The 24,933-nt window shown below is 42.5% G+C and overlaps 1 protein-coding gene across 1 annotated transcript in view; it reads left to right on the top strand.

The window, feature by feature from the left end:
* ATXN2 (ataxin 2) overlaps nt 1-24,933 on the top strand; it is a 2,781,632-nt gene that overhangs the window by 2,403,910 nt on the left and 352,789 nt on the right. Inside the window, exon 25 of the mRNA XM_044068622.1 lies at nt 9,631-9,763. Coding sequence (XP_043924557.1) covers nt 9,631-9,763 — 133 coding nt within the window. The remainder of the gene's footprint in view (nt 1-9,630; nt 9,764-24,933) is intronic.

Genomic DNA, 24,933 nt, shown 5'->3' on the forward strand with positions numbered 1-24,933 from the left:
TATGAATTTTAGGTTTGCTGTCTCTTCTGGCTCTGTATAGGTGGCCTCATTAACAATCAGCTGTACACACACTTGTGTATTGTCTTTTAGGTTGCAGACATGGCTAAAAAATGCTTTGTGGCTGTCCTTGGTCTGGGAGGCTAAATTTACCTCAGATTTGGATTTGATAGACTTTAGTTCACCATCCAGTTGTCCATGTTTGATGAAATTGCTTTTATCCTGCTGGGTACTTCACCTCCTAATTTTGTCATGATTTTTGCCTCTTCTTTCTGTTATATGGCCTAGTGATGTTGTGATTCCACCAAGCTGACTTTTTTTTTTGAGTTAGTTCTGTACTGCCAGATGGGTACAGCTGCCTCTATGCTGCTATAAACATGCTTGTATAGGGTTTCTGTGAACAGTTGTGTATAGGCAGCAGAGTTCTCAGGGTTTATGGTGGCTTGAAATTTTGCTAGGTTATCACTTAATAGTAGGAGGTTATCCTGAGGGTAGTTCCTGAATATTCCAGGGTTAGCTGAGGTTCCAGGTTTTATTTTTACTTTAACCTTACCAGGGAAGACACTACACGGGGGGGGGGGGGGGGGGGTGCAACATGCTTACATATTAGTAAGGACCAAATTAAAAACGTTTTCACCTCTGGTTGGTGTATTGACAGTCTGGTCCAGAGAGTTTGTGTTTACAAAATCCAGGAATCTCTGTGCCTTTGTTTGGTGTCATGTACGATTCCCAGTTAATAAGTGAGTTAATTAAAGTCACCCATGAATATGGTTTTGGGTTGGATGGTGAGTGTTTCCAATAAGTTTAAATTCATGCTATGGGTTTTCTGGGTCATAGAGGGGGAACCTATATCTTGCAAGGAACTGTCATGGGATTTCGCTTAAGGTGATTTGAAAGTGGAGAAGCTCCAGTGCGTTTTCCTGTTTAACCCGCCTTGAGGTATATTTATTTTTTATGTATATTGAGACAGTTCCACATTTAGTCTCTTTCTGTGTAGTAGCTGGTCTAAATGTGTGGAAGGTATTATAGTCTTGGACTGCAAGTGTGCTGTCTGCAGCTATAAACCAAGACTCACTGACCCCACAGACATCCAGATCCTTTAGGAGGAGGAGAGCTTGTAGGGAGTGGGGTTTTTTTGTTTAGTCTTCTAGTGTTGAGCAGTAACACCTTTAGATTTTCTTGGTTTTGATTTGCTATGTTGGAAGTACTTTGTTTGGCATTGCCTAAAAAAAGCACTGTGGTGGAGGACAATGATGTTCTTCGTGTCTCACTGTTGCAGTCATCACACTTGGGTTATCCTGCCAGGGGTAGCCCTCAGTCTGCTCGAATTCCAGAGGCTTAGTATTTCTGCTTCAGTTGCTGTCGCTTCAAGACTGATGTCAGGTTGTCAGAGGTGTAAACACAGGCAGCCAACACCATTACGTCAGTGTTTCTTGCCGAGGAGCCCGAAGCAGAAGCAGTTCGCACGAGTGCCGGTCGGCCGCTACCTGAGTTTTTGTTCCGAAATTAAATCATCCTGAAGTCTTCAAAAGCTAAGTATACCCCATTGGGGATCCTTTTTTCTTGCTCTAACTGATGTCAGAAAAAGTTAACAATTGTCTCACCTGCGGAAAGCAAATAAGGTCACCGAGATTTCCATTCTTACTGTGTCACCTGTTTAGGCCCAGACCATGACGTACCTCACTGTCGGTTTTGTGCCTTGTTCAACGCCCGAACTATTCGACGTCGGGCCCTTATTGTAGCTAAATACTTTCATTCTCGAGCTCCGTATTCTGAAATGGCTTTGGTAAGCCATCCGACTACTGAACTTCCAAAAAAAAAATAAGGATAAAGACAGAGACAGACAGCACAGGTCCAAAACTGCCGACGATGCTTCCGTTAAGCTAGTCGCCAGTTCGCCGGTACTCAGTGAGGCACGTTCGCAGCCCCAGATGCCTGCTTTGATGGATTTACAGGCCGCTACCGAGACCTGTTCAGAGTCCGGTATACTACAAGACTCTTCTTTGACTATGGAACCTGCAGATGTCTCTACCTTGGATGGGTCCGTAGCTGCTGTGCAGGCACTGGCTTCTGAGGAAGTTCATTACACTACTGATATTTGACACAAACCGACGACTTCTTTTACATCTTCAGTTCTTTCTAAAACTACCTCATTTCTAAGGCCAAGAGTACGAGCTACTCCTAGAAAACCGATGACCCAAACTCAAACGCCTGCTTCCTTGCCACAATCTCAGATGCTTAAAATGGCAGAATACCTGATCATGCTGATTAGCGGAAGCCAGCCTTTCCCTGCTAAAAGAAAGAGACTTGTCCCCAGTGGCTTTATCTGACCAAGGGTCCAAGGACTCTGAGGTTTCTGAATATGAAGACATGCCTTTATCTGCCTATGAGGATTCAGATTCAGAGGAATCCATTCATTCTGCCTCCCCTCCAGAGGACTTTTCTTTTTGTGAAACCTTACATACTTTGAGAGAGCATTTCCATTGGGAATGACAGGATTATCCTCAGTCCAAAAAGAGTCTCGGGGAATTTTTAGATTTACCACAACACAGACCCTTAGCTATCCCTCCTGTTCTGGATGTTGTGGATGATGTCTTTATGGAATCCAGCCTAACTCCTGATACTTTACCCCCTGCTTCAAGGAAACTGATAGGTACTAGAGAGTCCCTGACTCACAAATTTCTCTTCAAAAATCCTACTGCTGACCCAGAAGTCATATCCCAAGGACCTAAAGGAATAAAAGCAACTACAGCTAAGAATCCCATCCCCTTGGACAGGGATTCCCGAGCTTTAGACAGATGGGGTAAAAAAGTATACACCTCTGCAACTCTCACCATTAGAGCATTGAATTGTCAGTTCCACATGCTGAAATACCAAAAAGATACTATGGAACTTGAGCAAAAATTATCTACCTTTTCTGACTGTGCAGAAAATAAAGAATTACGGGAGCTTATGCATTCTGCAAGCCAAGTCAGCAAGCATACCCTGCAATGTGGGTTTGATGTCCTAGAAGCATCTTGCAGGGCAGCAGTCACAGGTTCTGTACTTAGAAGGCATGCCTGGCTTAAGGAGCAGACCTTGCCAGACCATGTCAAATCAAAATTATTGGACGCTCCTTTGAACAAGAACAATCTGTTTGGCACCAAAGCAGAAGAGGTTTTTAAAAAAGAATGGCAGAAAATGCTAAGTATGCAGACAGTCGAAGATTTTTTGCAAGTGCAGCCTCCAAGATTCAGTAGGCATTGCCCCTCAAAACATTGGTTCTTTCCAGTCCCCTCAAGGCCATCTCAAACTAGACCCAGGGGGAAACGGACCCCCCCAGATTACAGTCTCAAGGTATGTAGAGATCTAAGCAATGGAGTACTGCCACTTCTAAAGCAGGGAGTGCTAATCCACCCCCTTATGGAAATAATTCACAATGACTTCTCTACTCCACTCCTCACCTCTGCCCAATTGCTCATGCCCCTAAGAGGAAAGCTTGCCCACCATGCAAAAAACTGGGCCTCCATCACCAGTGATCGATGGATGGGTCCTCAACATAGTATCCCAGGGGTACAAATTTTACTTCTACACGTTGCCAACCTCAAAAGGGTTCCCAGACCTTCCTCCAAACCAGTGGGCAGAGACACAAAACCAAGTTTAGTCCCTGCTCTCCATAAGGGCAATTCAGCCTGTTCCTGTAGAGCAGATAGGCCAAGGTTTTTATTCCAGACATTTCCTGGTACCCAGAAAATAGGGCACCTGGAGCCCAATCTTAGATCTATCCATTCTAAACACCTTCCTGGTGGTACCAAAATTCAAAATGCTCACCCTACAGCAGCCTCTCCCTATGCTGTCCAAAGATGCCTGGTTAGCCACCCTAGACCTAAAGGAGGCCTAACTGCACATCCCAATCAGGGACTCCTGCAGGAAATATCTACGTTTCAGGGCAGGATCTATGCATTATCAGTTCTCTGCACTTCTCTTTGGCATATCCACTGCTCCCAGAATTTTCACAAAATGCCTGGCTCCAGCCATTGCCTATTGCAGACAGAGAAATATTCAAATTTACCCTTACTTGAACGATTGCCTGATTCGATCGGACAGTCAGGGAAAGCTGCTGCAGCACCTGACATTTGTAAAGGACCTTCTAACCTCCCTGGGGTACATTGTCAACGAAAAGAAATCCAAACTAGTCCCCAGTCAAAAAAATTGTATTCCTGGGAGCAAGCTTGGACACAGCAACCCAGATAGCATTTCTTACTCCAGAAAAACAAGCCTACCTGACAGGCTACTTCACTCAAATTGCCACCAGAACCCAGCTATCCGCAAGAAAAATCCTGCAGGCTCTAAGGTTCATGGCCTCCTGCATTCAACTAATTCCATATGCCAGACTGCAGATGAGGAAACTTCAGTGGTACTTCAAAAGTCTTTGGTGCCATCATTCTCAGGACCTGGAAACTATCATTCCTATAATACCTTGTCTAAGGAAAGAGTTCCTTTGGTGGGCAGCAGCATGCAACCACAACAAGAGGCTTCCCTTTACACAACCCCACGCCACCCAGACCCTAACCACAGATACATCAGACTTCAGGGCCACTGGAGCCCAAATCAAATTCTTCTGCACATCAACCAAAAAGAGATGCTAGCTGTTCAGCATGCTCTAACAGCTTTCAGATCCCTACTCTCACCGGGGCTCCTACTTATCAAAACCGACAACACCACAGTGATGTGGTACATCAAGAAGCAGGGAGGAACCCACTCTGCAGGCTAGCCATGACTTTGTGGAACATGGCCTCAGCCATGCACATTCACCTGCAAGCTCAATTCCTGGCAGGCAACCAAAACTCTGTGGCAGACAACTTAAGCAGAAATTTCCTAGACCCACACAAGTGGCAATTAAACCGCAACACCTTCAGCCTAGTGACCCAGAAATGGGGTACCCCGAAGGTGGACTTATTTGTCTCCCCTACAACCACCAGCTCAGCAAATTCTGCACCAGGGTACCTCGCAACAAGGCCTGGAAAGTGGATGCCCTATCCTTCCAGTGGGCAAATCTCTCAATCTATGCATTTCCCCCTCTGCCTTTTCTTACAAGAGTATTACTCAAGATAAGGGCGGAAAGACCAAGAGCAATCCTGATTGCCCCAGACTGGCCACCCCAACACTGGTATCCACTACTGCGCAGACTGTCACCAGTGCCCCCATGGCACCTACCCCAGATCCCAACTCTCCTGCCTCAGCAAGAGGGACAGTTCTTGCATCCACAATGCAAACCTTGAACCTTGCAGCCTGGCTTATTTCTTGAATTCTCCTTCAGTAGCCAGCCTAAGCAAGCAGGTACTGGATGGCATACGTGAAGCCAGACCCAGTACAAGGAAATCCTGTGCTGATAAGTGGAAAAGGTATTGTTCCTGGATTCACACTAAAGGAGTGGATACAGCACAGCCCTCCTTACCTCTTATCCTGGATTACCTAGCAGACCTACTCCACAAAGGCCTGTCTTTCTCTTCCATTAAGATCCATGCATCTGCCATCTCTGCTCATTACATCATTGAGCCACCTCTCTTCTCCCACCCTCTCATCAGGCAGTTCCTGAGAGGGGCTAACAACTTAAGGCCACCTAGAGGAGCCCCCACCCCTGCTTGGGACCTTAACTTTGTGTTGGAAAAGCTCATGCTGCCACCCTTTGAGCCTGCAGCATCAGCAGAGTTAAAATTCCTCTCTTGGAAAACAGCCTTGCTTCTGGCCATCACTTCAGCAACAGAGTGTCTGAGCTACAAGTACTTATGGCTGTGGAACCCTTCATTATTTTTCATGCTGACAGGGTCTCCCTCAGGACCGACCCATCCTTCATGCCTAAAGTGGTGTCCAGTGTGGCTCTCAACCAATCTATCCATTTGCCCACCTTTTTCCCTAATCCTCTAAAAAAGAATCCTGCACTCTTTAGATGTGCACAGACAGCTCAGATTCTACCTTGATAGGACTAAGCCCTTTAGGAAATCTGACCAGTTACTAGTCATCTTTGCAGCAGGGGCAGAGGGCAAGGCCATATCAAAACAAACCATCTCCAAATGGGTAGCACACTGTATCCATTTCTGTTACAAACACCATGGGAAACCACCCCCTCAGGGGAGAAAGAGAGCATTCCACTAGGGCAACTTCAACCTCTACAGCCTTTCTCGGAGGAGTCCCTACCAGGGACATTCTGGAAGCTGCTACTTGGAGTTCTGTTCACGCCTTCACCAAGTATTACCACCTGCCTATCTTTTCCAAATCCAGGGCGGGCTTTGCAACAGCAGTCCTGCAGGGCATACTAGCCAGCCCAAACTCTTCTTGACTGCCTCCACCCATTCTTCAGCTTTGGGAATCAACCCAAGTGGGATGACTGCAACATGAAGAACATAGTACAGTTGTGTACACTTACCACCCCCCTTGTCTCGCTCTCTCTCCCCCTCACTTCTTACAGGGCTATTGGTATTTACTTTTTACTGGTGGTGGTCTTCCACCATAACTTAGCTCCCTATTTGGGACAAGAAAAACTGATGTAATGGTGTCAGCTGTCTGTCTGTATACCGCTGACGACCTGACGTCAGTCTTGAAGCAACAGTAACCGACGGAGAAATACTAAGCCCCTGGTATTCGGGCCGACTAAGCGCTACCCCTGGCAGGATAACCCAAGTGAGATGACTGCAACAGTGAATACACTCGAGCATCTACATTTATGGTAAGTGTACACAACTGTACTTTTTAACTGCTGTTTGAAAGCTTAGAGGGGAGAGGTGCAGGCTATCCCTGGCAAAGCAACATGATCTGTTGACCACATCCTTCCATGCTAACAAATATTGCATCCCCTTAGAATGACACCAGAACTAAGCCAGTTATTAGTCAGTCGTCTTCTGTTCATTTTGTGACATCCTTGGAGAAGGTAAAATGCCTGCTCAATGGTAGGCTAATGTCAGCTTGGGACAAATATTCCAAGAGCTCTATGTCGTCTGTCTTCATATAGTCTAGGGAGGTACATCTCAGGTCATTTACACCCACATGGACCATGACTGAGTCATACTGGTACTTGTGGTCCAATGACAGGAGTGCGTGCATAATGTGGTACATTCTGACCCCTGATAATTTGCTGACCGTCACTTTCTCCTTACTCAGCCTGGTGAGAGAGATATCATTATTTCTCACAATGGAGTCCTCAGTAAACTAGAATATTGGATTGCCTGGTGGCGTGCCTTATGGGCTTCGAAGTACAGGCTTCATGTGATGTGGCTGTATGTGTTGATGTGGGTGTTTTTGTTGTTTATGAGCTTGCATGTGTTGGTAACCAGATAAGTGAGCTGTTTTTTCTGCGGTGACTGGCCGAGAGGTGCACCATAAGCAGTGTTACCTTAGTGCTTACACAAGAGTTTTTATTATAATGTAATACAAAACTACATAGAGTTTAAGGTACAGAAATGAAAGCAGCAAATCTGAAAGATAGGCTTATAGCAGATAACTAGTGAAGTATGTCAGGAAGGGAAAAGTTGATGTTCTGAAAAATGCTAGAAAATGAGATACAAGCACTTGTGTTTAAAAAAATTGTTCATATCTCTATGGTGAACTCTTCACACAGCTGTACTATTGCCATGGAATAAGTCATGCATTCTGATTTTAAAGCAGAGTTTCATAGTTCACTTGACTGTGACATAAAGGGATGCAGTCCTAGCTATGATCCAAGCAACCAGGGTTCAGGTAGTGGCTTTAAGCTGCAAGAGCTTGGGGTGGGTGATGGGAGAGAAGTGAAGGGGCAGAACCTGCTCACCGTTTACAGAGAGGGAATAGGTTATGCCTCCTCCAGGGGCTCAAGCCCAGGCATGATTGTCCCTGGTGGACATTGAAGAGAACTGGCTATGTTGTCTTATGGCAAGGGCCAAAGCTGATTGTTGGGAGCACCATCAGGGAAGTGTGGGGCTCTCCATTATGCTCAAAAACATTGCACAGCTGCATGTACAGGGTTGTCAAGTAACAATCTTGAACCTCCCCCCAACAGCTGCCTAAATGATGTCCCCTTTCTGCTATCCATCAACCCAGAGATGATGAATAAATGGGCCAGTTAACCAGGTGAGAGAGAGGTGAGTGAGTGGCTGTCAGTGTGGACAGAAAAGTAAAAAAAAAAAAAAAAAAAAAAAAAAAATTTGCGTAGTTTCAAAACACTTTTACAGTACAGTCAGTACAGGCACAAATTATAAATGTATAAGCATTTCTCCCATTTAATCATTGCATTGTAAATTGCTTGATCCAGAAGGGTAACAGTTTCATGCTTCAAATCAGTTCCCTTTTTGAGAAGTCAGAGAAAAGAGAAAGTTGAAAGCTACTTCTTGGTAAAACCTCACTCAGTCACTTATGGCAAGATTTTATATTTCTGTGTGCGTGTTTTTTTTTTTTTAATTCCTGACCTGATAATGATTTGCTTACCCCACAATGAAATATGTTTTTCTAGGTAGTGATGAACTTTGGGGGGAAAAATGACTTGATTACGCTTCCTGCGTAGTGAACTTTTTTCTGTTATTTGTTGTAATGGTGTTTTGAATGGAAAACATTTTGACATTGGCTGATAAGAGTGAAGTAAATGGATGACAACTGTAAAATGTTTTATTGATTTGTTAATGTTTCACTTGAGTGCATATCTCTCAACTGTCCAGAATATTTTTGTATGTTCCTCAAAAAATCTGTGGTTTTCTGGCAAATCACCGAGAACTCACATTCCTAAGTAATGTATATAAAGCTGTAAAACCAATTAAAACTGTAAAAATGAAAATAAATTGACTCCAGAAATGCACACCACCAGCTGCAAATGAAATATTTAATTGATACAAATAGTATTTAGCGCTTTCATCTCATAACAAGTGAGACTTTATCAGAATACATTCACTCAAAAAACAAACATTTAAATACCCCTACCAATTAATAATATAACTATCACATGTATAAATATTTATACATATTTCATTTAATATAAAATATTGTGAATGATTTTATCAAGAAATATGATCATTTTTGGAATGGTGCCTTTAAAATATGATGGCTATAATTACTTGTCATGTGATAGTTATATTATTAATTGGTAGGGGTATTTAAACGTTTCAGTTTTTTGAGTGAATGTATTCTGATTAAGTCTCACTTGTTATGAGATGAAAACGCTAAATACTATTTGTAACAATTAAATATTTCATTCGCAGCTGGTGGTGTGCAGTTCTGGAGCTAATTTATTTCAATTTTTACATTCCTAAATAATGACCAGCATTTCAGTTTCAGACATCATATCCTTCAGAAAATGCATGCTAATGCAAAACTTGCCATAGTAGTAACTTTCTAAGAGCAATGTTTAAAATCTAACCCTGATTTTAAGCGTTTCTCTTCTGGTATTTTTGACTTTGTCTAGAGTTATTCTTTTTTCCCCCCTTTGTTGATCGGGTTAGTTCCCACTAGGCTAGTAGCCTCTTTTTAGGGGAGACCCGAGGTGGTATTTTTACTAGTATGGGAAATTTGGCCTGGGCAAGAGTTAGACGTATGTGTGAACTACATGAGTATTAATTATGTCTTGTCCAAGCACTGTTATTTAATACTTTACTACTACAAAACAAACCTGATTAGCATTTTTGTTTTATACAGCATCCCTCTGTGTATAATTCTGTAATACAGAATAATCCTAGAATTATGGTGCCTCCAGCTCATGCACAGCCCGGACTAGTGTCATCTTCAGCAACACAGTATGGTGCTTCAGAACAGACCCACGCTATGTATGGTAGGAGTTTGTTTGTCTCGTAACTTTATATAAGCATTTGTACTAATGAGACAGTTTCAAGTAAAGCAAACCTCTTACCTCTTACTGCATTTAACCTAATCATCCTGACTGTGGTCTTCTGTCTTTCTTTATGTTCGATTTTAGGTGCTAGAAGTGTCTTCGATATTAAAAGTGTTTGAATCTGTAAGAAATTGCTGAGGCAGGTATCACTTCATGCGTTATAGTCCAGCTGTACTACAGTGGCCTCTTATGATTTTGGCAGCTTTTATGGCAGCATTTTGTCGGCATCACTGCTGGCATCAGTTTCCTTCTAGGAGTGCTACTGGCCTTTTTATAAAAAAAATGGCAGTTTATTTTCCAATTCAGTTTTAGCCTGCCATTTTTTTTTTTTAATTCAGAAAGCAAAGCCTTCTTGTTGTTAACCTGTGTTCAATGATGATGATAAAAGCTGTCAGGTGAATATTGATTTCGTATGGGAGGTATTGACCACTTCCACAGTCTTGTGATGTGAACAAACCAACTAGTATCAGTGTTGAGTGGAGTTGTTGCATGGTGTCTGCTAGAGTGAAACAACATGTCCATGTTTAAAATTGTTTTCCTGCTTCAAAAGGACATTTCCACTGGTGACTGTTTAGAGCATTGGGCCTTGCATTACTGGAGGTCCAGAATGTCAATTGAAGTTGCCACATAAGGTCTCTGTAATCACTAATGCCTGTACTGTATGTACTGCTTTTGCAGCAACACTATCTGCAGTAAAAGTGACTCTGATTTTTTTTAAACAGTTAAAGTAATAGCCCTTTCTGTTCTATTTGGAAGGAGGCACTATTGTCCCATTAGACCCAGCAAAACTATATTTTTTATGGAATGGACAGGAAGGAAGTTTGGCGTACCCTCCAAATTAAAAAAAAAAAAAACTGCCAGAATCTTGACAGAATTTTTTTGCCCTTTTTACTCTTACTGCCTGACAAGTATCAGACCCTGTTTTGTTCAGTGAGCTCATTCATTCCTCATCAGTGGGGTAAGAACCATCTGAGAGGGGCCGTTGTTGTCAGCGTATGAGCCTGACAAGCTCTGTGCTGTTGGGAGTTTGTCTTTGCTTGGAAGAATGCATGTACATCCCAAGGGGCAATTGTGAAGCTGGCTAGGCTGCTGTAAGGTGGAGGGAGTTTGGGAGTGTGTTATCTCTGGCAGCAATATGATGCTGCACCAGGGCCCTTGATCGCCTCAAAGGTCCTGGATGCGAGTCAGGTTGAGCCCTGAAGAGGCTAGGGTGTAGGTCCAGTAGACCCAAGTAAATGAAGAGAGGAGCTGGTGGCATCCGATGGTCAGTTGCAGGGAGAGGAAGTAAAAAAAAAATAGCTATTAAGTATGAATTTCTATCCCATCCATGCTTACTCCTTGACATTGTTTAACTCTCAAGAGCACTGTACTGATTTCTATCATAGGGATCATTGCTGCAGAAAATCATGTACGAGTGTTTTGGGCAAATATATTCCACATTCTTATATCTGTAAGAATGCATGGCTGAAGGTTTGTACTGCAAGCTGTTCAGAGGTAGCTGAGCTGTAAAAGCGTGCATCACTGTGTGCCCCCTTCAGTTCTTTTTTTTCTTGCTGTCTGAAGTGAATTGTTGTTCTTTTTTTACCTTGTAGGTTTGTTAGACATTGCTTCTGGAGAAGCCAAGCATTTCTGAGGTACTCAGATTTTGGTTCAGCTATAGTGTTGATTCAGCAAAAGTCAAGCATATTGTTGAAGATAATTGGGAAAATCTCTTTAGTAATATATTTGTCTTTGAAGACAGTGGTTAACAGATAAAAGAGGTGTAATTTAAACACTTTGGAAGGCAGCAGTAACATAAAGAAACTAATTAAGAAAAGGAAGTGATTCTTTTTTGCTTGACTTTTTTTCTCCATTTTTTGAGAGTAATGTAGATTTGTTGGTTCCTTTTCTTTACTAATGTGTACAGTGGTAGCATAATATTGCCCGGGATTACTTTGACTGTAGCATAACTTGAGTGATTTATTTAGCATGTTGGAGTTCTTGTGAATCATTATGTGTGAGAAGGGCTAGTCATAAATTGTCCGTGTGCTTATTAAGATAACTACATAATTAGAAAGAAGTTTAGGCACACTGTTTTTTTAAACATTTTTACTGCTATGTTTATTTCAAAAAAGATTTTATTTTCTGTGTTGGAAAAAGTGTTCCTTACTAAAAAGAAGTGGTGGTTAAGGGCTGCTTTTAGATCAGAGTAACTGCTCTGGTAGTACTAGTTGGGAACCGCTATTCTGCAATATTTAAATGAGGGAGAAAACACTGGATATCTGTTTAAAAGAACAAAACTGGGGATGTTGTAGTTGCTCATCTGTTTTATATGTTTTAAATACACACTTTTTATGTTGTAGATTTGTTGTATATTAAAACTGTGTGCGGGTTATTTTTATTTACTGGATGGGGAGTAATTTTGTAATGTGAAATCTTTTTTTGTGAAAATCCCCATTCTGTTTGTGGAGATTAAAGAATTTAACCTTTTCGTAAAAAAGATGACTTTACTTAATTATTATATTTGTGTTGATAATCTAAGCAAATATTCTTCATTATTTTGGCTTAATTGTAATGGCATCCCTAGAAATATTGTGAAGAGATTGTTTTGTGGCCTTCTAATTCCTCTTGAAGAATTTAATGTTGTATGTCTTTTCTGTTTCAGAGAGAAGCACAGAATAGTTGTGACCATTTCATTACATATGACTAATGATAGAAACATGGAGACAGTTAGCTAATGTAGTCTGCTCCTTGAGTGCATTTAACATTTCTCAGGTCCTGTCCAGATGGTGGAATAGCAGGACAGGTGCCTTTGGCACCCTCTTGTGATGACCACAAGCTCCTCAGAAGCTCAAGCTCCTCCCTCTCCATAATTCCTGTTGTAATTCCTTCAGATCCCCCTTCCTTCAGTGAGATTTTAGAGACTGAGGCAGAGGAGTCCATGGCCACTTGACTCCACTTCTCTAGAGGAGCAAATCTTGCAGGAAGCCAGCCTAGAGTTCTCTTCCCCTACTACATGGGTAGTGCCTTTGCATATAAACTTGTCAACATGGTCTATTCTAAAGTGTGAAAAGAGCCAGAAGTGGCTAAGCCCATTCAAAAAAAAATGATAGGATTATATGTACCTTCAAGGACAGACTGTTTTGTTATAGAGGCTGCTGCTATTTAAAATGATATCCCTGAGGATGCTTAGACCACTCATTCTCCCAATAAGGCATCTAGGATGATGGGCAGATTAGGGAAGTGTGTTTTTGTGTCAATTACGTGTTCAATCCAGTGCTTAAACTATGTGTTGCATATGATCAGGTTTCTAAGAAACATTGCACAAAAGACGGCTGACACCTTGAAACAGCTACTGGCAGGTAATTTTCTCTCCTAACTAGAGAGACAAATAGCTACTATGAATTTAGTTTTGTCCCTATTCATGCATCTGATTCATAATGCAATAGATGTGCTAGGGCAGGAAGATCAAACATAGCTATGAGGAGACAGGCGTTTGGCAGATTTTCCAGACTACTTCAAAGCAGAGTTTTTATTGCCCCATTTGACTTGACTTTGCTGTTCGAACAACAAGTAAAAGGTGGGTGTCCAACTGTGAGCAATAGGGCAAAATGCAGTGTGTGGTTGGGATTAAGTTCTCATCTCCCCAAAGGACTTTTCAGCGTAACCAAAAAGGGCTAAGAATTTATTGCTCTGTGAATCCATACAGCCTCAAGAGAGACAACATTCAGATAGAAGCTCTCATGGAAGAGAGGAGAGTCTGACTGGTCATTGTCCCAGGGGTAGAGGAGGCCCAAACAGTTAAGGAAGTAAGGGGTCCTTTCAAGAATTTTGCTCCTGTGATCCCTGTGGGGTTGCCTGACTGATCCCCTCTGGAGGCAATCAGGGGGCATCTCTGTTTGCATATGTGGATGGTCATCATGTTGGATTCATGGGTAAGGAGAATCGTATCCAGAGGCTATTTTTCTTCCTTTTTCTATGACTCCACCTGTCATTTGGTCTTGTCTCCTTATTGTAAAACCCAGACAGAGAGGCAGCAAAAATAGAGGTGCAAACACTTCTTAGCAAAAGAGCCATCCAGTAGGTCCCACTGGATTCAGATTTTACTCTGGATTCTTTTTAGTGCCCAAGAAGACTCAGGATCTGGGGCATATTTTAGATCTCAGACAACTCAAGAAATGTTTAAAGAAGGAGACTTTCTATATTGTTAGGGTGCAGTCAACCCTACCATGTGTAGTGGTGGAAAACTGGATGTGGTCTCTGGACCTCCAAGATGCCTGTCTTTATATAAAAATAGATCTGTCATCCAGAAGGTATATTTTGCTTCTGAGTGGGAGCCAACCATTATCAATTTTAGGCCCTGTTCTTCAGTCTCACCACAGCCCCCTTGGATGTTCATCAAATGCATGGTCCCAGTCGCGCTACACATGAAACTTCTGGGGATACGGATTTTTCCATACATGGACTGGCTCCTGGCAGCTACTTCACTGGAGCAATAAGGGAATGCAAGGCTGTACTTGCTCCAGATATGCCAGTTCTTGGGGGTTTGCCATTAACTTGTCCAAATCCAGTCTTTAGCAATCTCAGGAATTGGTATCTTTAGCCATCTCAGGAATTGGTATTCTTAGGCTGTCACAACAACACATTGCAACAACTAACAATATTTTCTAAGAAAGAGGTAAAGCCATAGGGTAAGAGGTGACACAATTGATATTACAGGGCAAACCTTTGGCAACAACTGTCCTAAAGATGTTGGGTTTGGTGGGTCCTAAAGAAGTTGGGTTTTATGGCCATCTCCATCCAAATGGTATCTCAGGCCAGGCTCAAAGTGAGGATCCTGCAGTGAAAGCTTTGGACTCAGTGGGATCAAGCTTACCAGCCACTTTTAAACACCATCAGCTTGTCGAATGCTGTCAAGAGGAGACTACAGTAGTGGACTTATCCTTGGAATCTGTCAGTCAGGTCTTCTTTTACGAAATTGATTCCCAAGACAACAATGACCATGGACATGTGTTCACTTGGGGTGGGTAGTTGGAGGGCACTTCATAAAGAAGATGATGCAAGATTCATGGATTATGGAAGAGGTCTCTTTCCCCATCAGTGTTCTCGAGGTGAGGGCAGTCCTCCTAACAATGCAGTCACTTCAGGATAAACTCCCTTGAGCTGAAATAGCCATACAGTCAGACAACATGGCAATAGTATGGTACATCAACAAAAAAGAAGAACCCAATCCTGTCTCCTGTGTAGAGAAGCTATGATAGTGTGGGAATGAGTGTTTGCCCTGCGTCATTTTCTAATAGCAATGCACATACTGGGAACATCCAAAGTGATTGTGAACAATTTGAGCAGACAGATCCTGCTTCCCTACAAATGGTGTCTTAGTACTAAAGTAATGAACATTATATTCAAGAAATAAGGGCAACCTTATTGCGATCTTTTTGCTTCACAATTCAACATCAAGTGCCTCTTCTTTTCAGCATCCTGCAGAAGGACAGTCACCAAGATAAGATGCATTCTCCTCCAACTGCCCCCTCCCCGGTCTTCTTAATGCTATCTTCCCTTTCCCAAAAAATTCTGAGATTGCTGCAGAAAGTCAGTGAATGCAAGGCTAAGCTCATTCTCTTAGCACCATTCTGGCCTCACCATACTTTTTTTTCCCTTGCTGTGACCTTGTTTAAAAAATGAGGCTGTTATCTCTTCCTCCGAGCTTCACTTTGTTGTTTCATCCATTCAGGCTGCCTCACTTGAGTATTTCATCAGTCTTATCACTTGGTTTCTCCAACTTCCATGATAGTCAAGGACCCTCAGTTACCTCTCGAGGTAATCTCATCAGAGCCTCCCAAAATAATTCTTCCAAAAGAATTTGCAAGGGCAAATGGAAGAAGTTTGTTTTGTTGGGTGAGAACAAGCATATTTCCCCAATGTTGGCATCACTGGTGGAAGTTCAACTTTCTTGACTGACTTGCATAACATGCTAGTTATTCATCTGGCAAAGTTCATTTGGCAGCCATCTCTGCCTTTTATGAAGGATTTACAAATCATTGGCAACACAAGTTCTGCAAAGTCTTTCTCAAAGGTTTCTTCAATTTGAGGCCTCCACTGACTAGACCAGCACCTGCTTGAGATTTCAATGTAGTCTCTAATGAAACCTCTGTTTGAACAGTCTAGCTCAGCAGATATTAAGTTACTTTCTTTCTTGGAAGACCGCCTTCGTGATGGTCATCACTTCATCTAGGCGATTTTCAGAACTGCAAGATTTGTCATCACAATTTCTGTATATTGTCTTCCATACAGAAACTAGGCCTTCTTTCTTACCAAAGTTGGAGACTCAGACTAATCTGAATCAATATATTCATGTACCTTTTTTTTTCTTCAAAGTACTGTAATAAAAGGGAGTATTTGCTGCATTGCCAGGATGTTCACAGACAATCGCGTTTCTACCTGGACCTTACTAAGGCATTCAGGAAAGACTAACACCTTCTTGTCAGTTCTTCACCAGATTAAGTTGGATCACAAGATTTCCCAAGATTGCCCTGCCTAAACAGATTACTGATTGCATTTCATTTTGTTACGATCAGGCAGACAAGATTATACCAGTGCCTCTTTGGGTGCATTCCATCAGGGCTTAAGCCACTTTCATGGTCTTCAGAATCTTTCACTTTGGGGTATTACAGTAGCAACTACTTGGTCTTCCTTGCATGCCTTTGCTAAACATTATAATATGGACTGTATTTCTAGGACAATGGCTTCTTTTGAAGCAACCATTTTGAAAGGATTACTGGCACAGGCCACTTGTGTTAGCTAGGTATTCTACCTTCCTGCTGCAGTGCTTGACCAGGACATGAGAAATATGTAAGTTATGTACTTACCAGAATGTTAGATTTCTCTGTCTGGCTAGTAGAGCAACCTACCCACCATCCTCCTCCAAACTGTCCTTGCCTCAGAAATCTATGGGCACCATTTGGCGGGGGGGGGGTGCTTTGGGTTATATTAGTCCTTGTGGTTTTCTTGGCTATAGCAAGGATTTAAAGCAGGGGGAATTATGGGTAGGGGAGGAGCTTGAGCTTCTGAGGAGTTTGTTGCTTTCATAAGAGTGTGCCAGAGGTACCAGTTCTGCTGTTCCAGTGTCAATTCCAGTAAGTACATAACTTGCATTTTCTACCTCCATTCCATATACCTACCTTCCTTCCTTATCCTTTTGACTCTTATCTTGTGTCCTCTTTAAATGTCTCTCTGTATTTGCTATCTACTTGTAAGTTGAATTGAGAACCATAGCTAGCTCATGTCACACCTGGTGCAGATCCCCAGTCTAGCACCCTTCTCAAAAAAAAAAAAAAACTTTTTGTAAAGTGTTGAAGAGACAAAAAAAAAACTTTTCTCCAGTCCTGCAACTGTAGCGAGTTGCTTGATAAAGCTGTTTAACTGTTACTATCTCACAATAAGCTTTCAGTGCTTTTCACCCAAGCCCATAAATATGGTGTCAGCAATCAGTGCCACAAGTACTCCAACAGCATTGGCACTTGCCTTTCACACCCCTGGACTACTTGCACCTGAGGTAGCCACTCCCTTCACCTTGTCTTTATGACTTTCATTGTAATAGTCCATGACACTGTTGTCCATCCCCCTAACAAGGTGTCCAGGGTGATTTACAGGAAGGGAAAGTTCATTTATATGATTGACAAGATGGGAAAGCTCTTTTATTCCTCTGGCACCTTCATCCTATGAACATTATTTATTTATTTGTGAGATATTTGTTGACTGGGTAGTCCAACTGGGACATAGCTCTTCATAGCTCTTTTTCAGCAGACACCCGGGTAGAAAAACTCCAACAGTACAAATATAACTAAGAGATACATGTTACAATAAATGTATAATGCAACAAGAATTGCAATATATGACTTAACAATAAAGAAGGCAATATTTGTGTTCATTATAGTTAAGCAGATAAACATAAAGGTGGCACAGATGTAGAATAGTAGATAGTGGTGTGAAGACAGGTGAAGGCTGCCAGCCTAGCCAGATAGAATTCTGTAGATAATTCTGTCATTTGTAAATATTAATGTAAGCCACAGGCTTGCTCTCTTAAATGTGAAAAGACTGCATTGGATATTGAACTGTAAAAAGGTAACAACAGTGCACTCTGCTGTAAGAAAGCTAAGTCAAGCATTTTATGGCTGTCTTTGATGTCAAAATTAGGAGCCGATATGTCTAGAGGGAGGCATCCTGCCTATTGTTTTAAGACCAGAGTTAATGGCTAGAATTTGCATGTATAAATGTCCTTTATTGCTCTGGTTTCTGACCAGGTGTAAAGAATTTAAATGTAGTTTCTGTTAGCCTGGGAACACCAGAGAAGTGTAAAGAATGACGTCATGTGAAGCAGGTCTGTGTTATCAATTTAAAGAGAGAGAATCCAAGAGCTCAGAGCATTTTCTCTTGAGAACATCCAACATCACCAGCACTGCCTGTTTCTATATGTAAGTTATTTAGAATTGTGTTTTCTCTTAGATATAGCTAGGAAATAGGAAGATTAGACTAGTTTGTTTTTCTGTGATGTCAGAACTTTTGCTACTGTATTATTTTAAGTATTTCTATGTGATCTCTGAACTCTTGACTAGCACTGTGTAGTAAGAAGTATTGTCTTGAGTTTTTTATTATTTATTAAATATTTTTAAACCTTTCAACTGTGGCTGTTTTATGTAGAGTTAATTTAAGCTCTAGAGTACATTGCATGTATATAGTGATACTGTACCAAGTCACTCTAATAAACTTCGACTGTTCAGTCACACTTACCATTTGGATAATAATATTGCACAGTAATAATTGGACACCCTTTCAGAAGGGCCTTTGAGTAGCTGATATTAGTGGGCGGTGGCAGCTTGGCACTACGTTTTAGACTTGGCAGAAAGGGGGCACATCTGGAGAACCTGTGCCAGCCTTCCCCAGGAGAGTCTGTGTGGTTGTATATAACTCTTATCACAAAGTGTGTGTGTGTCAACTGCTTGAGCAGGGACACGAAGCACTGTTTGGACAGAGAGGGTGCTGGAGGATGTTCATCGTGTTTCACTGTTGCAGTCATTACATTTGGGTAATCTGCTAGCAGGTTGCCCTCAGTCTCCTCTTCCATGACGTCAGGTCGTCAGGGGTAAAAAACATGCAGCCAAGGCCATTTTAATCTGTCTTTCTTGCTGCGTGGTGCCTGAAGCAGAAGCAGTTCGCAAGTGCCGGTCAGCCGACTCCTGAAATTTTCGTATTCAAGTTTCAGAACCGAAGTCTTCAAACTAAAGCTAAGTACCCCGTTGGGGAAACTTTTTCTTGATCCTTATCGATGTCAGTAAAAGTTAATAATTGCATTACTTGTGGGAAGCAAATACCTCATAAGGATTTTCATTTGTACTATATTCCTTGCCTAGGCTCTGATCACAATGTGCCTTGCTGTCGGTTCCGTGCTAAATTTAACCAGCGCACTATTAAGCGTCTGTATATTTTTGCTTCTAAATATTTTGGTTCAAGATTTAACTACCCTGAAATGTCGGTTAGCAATCCAACTATCGGCGTTCACAAAAAACGCAAGGAAAAAGACAGAGACAGACCGTCAAGGTCTAAAACCGACGAAGCTTCTCCTAAGCCAGTCGTCGGTTCACCGGTACTCAGTGAGGTGCTTTCGCAGCCCCTGATACCCGCTACTTTTGAGTCGCAGGCCTCTACCGAGACCCATTCGGAGTCCGGTATGCCGCAAAATTCGCAAAGTATTGAACCGGCGGATGTCTCTCCCTTGGATGGGTCCGGAGCCGCTGAGCAGGCACCGGCTTCTGAGGGTGTTTTCAGGCCTCAACATTTTTACTTTAAACCGACGCCAGCAACAAAAACTAGGTCAAAAACAACTTCTATGTCTAAAAAAACCGACGCATGAGCCACGTGCCTAGGCCCCTGTGCCTAAAAAACAGATGATCAAAATGGTTGAGGATTTAATTACCTTAATGAGGGTTTCCCAACCCCCCCCCCCCCCAAGAGGCCTAGGCAAGGCACTGATTAGGAATCTTCAGATCAGGTTTCCATTTCTTCTGATTCCTCTTCTGATCAGGAATTTTCTATTCCACACTATGAGGATTCTGATGCAGAGGAATCCATTCCATCTACATGTCCTCCTGCGGATTACTCTTTTGGAGAGACTTTGCATACTTTCACTGGGAGAGTCACGACTTCTCTGAATCAAAAAAGAGGCTTGGAGATTTCCTTCTTCCTCCGCATAGGCCTTTGGCAATACCTCCTGTATTAGGCATTGTTGATGATGTGTTCTCGGAATCAAGCATGGCTCCTGATTCTCTGCCTCCGGCTCCTAGTAAGCCAGACAGATATTACAGGGTTCCTGACTCCCACAAATTTCTTTTCAAAAATCCTGCTGCTGATCCTGAGACTATTGCTCAGGGTCCCAAGGGTGTTAAGGCTTCTACAGCCCAAAATCCTACCCCTTCTGATAGAGAGATGGGGTAAGAAGGTTTATACGTCTGCAACCTTGGCAATCAGGGCTTTAAACTGCCAGTTCCATATGCTTAAATATCAACAGCATGTTATGGGCTTACTGAAACAGAAAATGATGTTGATTTCTGAATGCGTGGAAAATAGAGTTACAGGATTTATTGCATTCAGCAGAACAGGTTAGAAAGCATACTTTGCAATGTGATTTTGACTCCTTGGAGGCCTCTCTTGTAGGGCTGCCGTTACTGGATCTGTGATTAGAAGGCATGCCTGGCTCAAGGAGCAAAATCTGCCTGATCATGTTAAAGCTAAATTGTTGGATGCCCCTTTGCAGCATGATACTCTGTTTGGTAATAAGGCAGAAGAGGTTTTAAAGAAAATGGAAGACAAAGCTAAATCTATGCAAACTGTACAAGATTTCTTGCAAGTGCAGCCACCCAGGTTCAGTAGGCACTGGCCTACTAAAAATTGGTCCTTTCCTGTTTCCAACAGAGCCACTCAGGGCAAGTCCAGGCACTCAAAATCACAGGTTTCTTACAGGTCAAAGCAATGGGGTGCCTCCACCTCCAGATCTGGAGGAAACAAAGCACAACCCTATAGTAAGCAGTCTCAATGACTTTCCTCTTCCATCTCCAAGCATTTATCTTTTGACAGCCCCCTTGGGGGGAAAACTAGCACTTCATGCTCAAAATTGGCAGTTAATTAACCAGGACAAGTGGGTATTAAACATAGTATCCCAGGGGTACAGATTTAATTTCCATACTTTGCCAGTTCCAAACGGATGGCCGGATCTGCCACAAAACCAGTGGGCAGAAGCCCAGAAACAGGTCAGGTCCCTCATGGATATGGGGGCTATTCAACCGGTACCAGAAAAGGAAGAAGGACAAGGATTTTATTCAGGTCTTTTCCTGGTACCCAGAAAAGACAACTCATGGTGTCCAATACTGGACTTATCGATTCTGAACACGTTCCTGGACATTCCAAAATTCAAAATGCTGACTTTACAACAGCTACTACCTATGCTAGGCAAGAATGCTTGGTTAGTAACTCTAGACTTAAAATGAGGCATACCTGCATATCCCAATAAGGGAATCATGCAGAAGATACCTCCGCTTCAAAGCAGGTTTTTTGCATTACTGATTCGCTGCACTGCCCTTTGGTTTATCTACTGCGCCCAGGGTCTTTACAAAGTGCCTGGCACCAGTAATTGCATTCTGCAGACAAAGAAACATTCAAATTAATCCTTACGATTATCTCATTCAAGCAGAGGACAAGGACACACTTCTTCAACATCTGGCGTTTGTAAAAAGGCTTCTAGCATGCCTAGGGTACACCATAAACGAAAAGAAATCACAGCTGGTACCCTCTCAAATAATTACATTCCTGGGTGCAAGCATGAATACAACTGCCCAGATGGCTTACCTCACGCCAGACAAACAAAGGCAATTGACAACATACTTCAAACAAATGGCAACAAAAACCCAGTTATCTGCAAGACAAATTCTGCAGGCTTTGGGGTTCATGGCATCCTGCATTCTATTAATTCCATATGTGAGACTGGATATGAGGAAACTTCAATGGTACCTAAAAAGTTTATGGAGTCAACATTGTCACATCCTTGAAACAATGATTCCTCTCATTCCCAGGCTACAACAGGAGTTTCTTTGGTGGGCAGAGACATGTCACCAAAACAAGGGACCGTCATTCACTCTACCCCCTGCCACCCAAACCCTAACTACAGACGCATCAGACTATGCTTGAGGGGCCCACCTGGCAGGGAGATGCATTCAGGGCAAATGGAGCCCAAACCAAATGCATCTGCATATCAACCAGAAAGAAATGCTAGCTGTTCAGAATGCTCTGACAGCCTTCAAGGACTTACTTCATCCAGGACAACTACTGATAAAGACGGACAACACCACAGTTATGTGGTACATAAACAAGCAGAGGGGTGTACACATTCCTATCCCCTTTGTAGACTAGCCATGGTCTTGTGGAACACAGCCATGACTTAACCAAATACATCTTAAAGCTCAATTCCTGCCAGGAAAGCAAAATACTCTGGCAGACAACCTAAGCAGAAATCTTATGGACCCACAAGAATGGAAACTGGATCCACAAATCTTCAGCATGTTAACACAGAAATGGGGGGAGCCCAGACATAGATCTATTTGCCTCTCCCCAAAACTATCGGACAAATTCTGCAGAAGAACTCATCACAAAAAAGCATGGAAAGTGGATGCGCTATCCTTCAGCTGGAAAAACCTATCAGTCTATGCCTTTCCCCCTCTGCTTCTACTCTCCAAGGTCTTACTAAAAGTCAGATAGGAAAAACCAAAAATGATCCTAAATGCTCCGGACTGGCCTCACCAGCACTGGTACCCGCTTCTAAGGAATATGTCACAACGTCCTCCGTGGTACTTGCCTCAAACACCTCATCTACTGTCTCAGCAGAACTATCAAATTCTGCACACTCCGCTCCAAACTCTGAATCTTGCAGCATGGCTAATCAACTAATTATTCAAACCACATCTCTCAGTAAACCTGTGATGGATGCCATTTTGGAAGCCAGAAGGCCTAGTACTAGAAAATATTATGCTGATAAATGGAAGAGATTCTGTGCTTGGAACCAAGTACAAGGAATAGACACAGCAAAGCCCAATATTCATCAGATTTTACAATACTTAACTGAGATGCTTGACAAGGGCCTATCTTTTTCTTCAATAAAAATCCATGCCTCTGCCATCTCGGCTCATTACAACACAGAGCCTCCCCTCTTTTGTCATCCACTGCTTAAACAGTATCTCAGAGGGGCCAAAAATTTAAGGCCTCCCAGGAGACACCAACTTCTGCATGGGACCTCAATTTTGTGCTGGAAAAACTCACCCTGCCTCCTTTTGAACCAGCAGCTACTGCGGATATAAAGTTTCTATCTTGGAAGACAGCTTTTCTTTTGGCAGTCACTTCAGCAAGAAGGGTTTCAGCACTACAGGCTCTCATGGCAGTGGAGCCTTTCATTATATTTTACCCGGACAGGGTGGCCCTCAGGACCAATCCTTCTTTTATGCCTAAGGTGGTATCAAGTGTGGCTCTTAATCAGACCATTCACCTGCCAACATGTTTCCCAAGTCCACAGAACAAAGGGGAGTGGATTCTGCATTCATTGGATGTACACAGACAACTAAGGTTCTACTTAAACAGGACAAAATCTCTAAGAAAGTTTGAGCAACTACTGGTAGCATTTGCTGCAGGATCAGAGGGCAAGGCTATATCAAAGCAGACTGTTTCTAAATGGATAAGCCACTGCATTCTTTTCTGCTATTTGCACCATGGTAAACCTGTGCCCAAGGGGATAAGATCCCATTCCACCAGGGCTGCCTCTACTTCAGCAGCTTTTCTCAGAGAGGTCCCAACCAAAGACATTCTAGAAGCTGCTACTTGGAGCTCTGTTCATACATTCACAAAGCATTATCATTTACCTCTCTTCTCTAAATCCAGGGCAGGCTTTGCCACTGCAGTCCTGCAGGGCCTTATAGCTGCTCCTAATGCTGTTTAGTTCCATCCTTCCACCCATAGCTTTTGGATTCTACTCAAATGTAATGACTGCAACAGTGAAACACGAAGAACATGGTACAGTTGTGTACACTTACCATAAATGTAGATGTTCGAGTGTGTTCACTGTTGCAGTCCGGTTTACCCACCTGCCATCCCCCATTCTATACCTTTTCTTTCCTTCACTATACTGAAAAGCCTTTGTGGTGCATTTGCTTTTAGTTGAAGGTAAATTTTATGTTTCTAAGGTGCATTTATATATTAACAGTTTATATATATATATATATATATATATATTTGCTCCCCATTTGGGGGGCACCTGACATCTGGGGCAAGAAAAACTGATTAAAATGGTGTCGGCTGCATGTTTTATACCCCTGACGTCATGGAAGAGGAGACAGCAACCGACACAGGACCCAAGACTTTGTATTCAGGCTGACTGAGGGCAACCTGCCAGCAGATTATCCAAATGTAATGACTGCAACAGTGAATACACTGGAACATCTACATTTATGGTAAGTGTACACAACTGTACTTTTTCGCTTGCCCACTAGGCTGAGCTCTGGACCTTATAGCTGTGCCAGAGGAGAATCTTATTGGGGACCTGGAGAGAAAGGGAGCAACCAGCCCCAGACTGACTGTGATCTCTGTGTGCTCTTAAGGGAAATTGTACTTTACTGTGTTCTAATTTGTTATCCTTTCCCTATATGGACGCCCCTCACTTGTGTTAGTGGTGAGGATTGAGGCTCCTTGATTGCTGGGCCAGGGCACAGGCATCACATATTAATTGTTTGGCAATGGTGGGATATCCACACCACATATTAATTGATTGGCAAATACTAATTGGCTTGTAGTGGTGTGGGGAGAGAGAATTCCTGTACCTTGTGTACAGTGATCAATAAAGGTGTTTTTGTACTCTAAATCAGCCACGCAGTGAATACTCAGAGTTCAGGTCACAATTGTTTTATTTCTTTTGTTAGCTTAGTCAGGGAGAGCGGGCAGCATGTCAGCAGAGGAGTACAGAAAGCTGACAAGGAGCCAGTTGGCTGAGATGTGCCAGGCTAGGGGACTGGTAAATGGAAACCTGACGAAGGCAGACATGA

Source organism: Protopterus annectens, chromosome 4.part0 (assembly GCF_019279795.1).
Source record: "Protopterus annectens isolate FY-2018-M chromosome 4.part0, PAN1.0, whole genome shotgun sequence".
Taxonomy (NCBI): domain Eukaryota; kingdom Metazoa; phylum Chordata; order Ceratodontiformes; family Protopteridae; genus Protopterus; species Protopterus annectens.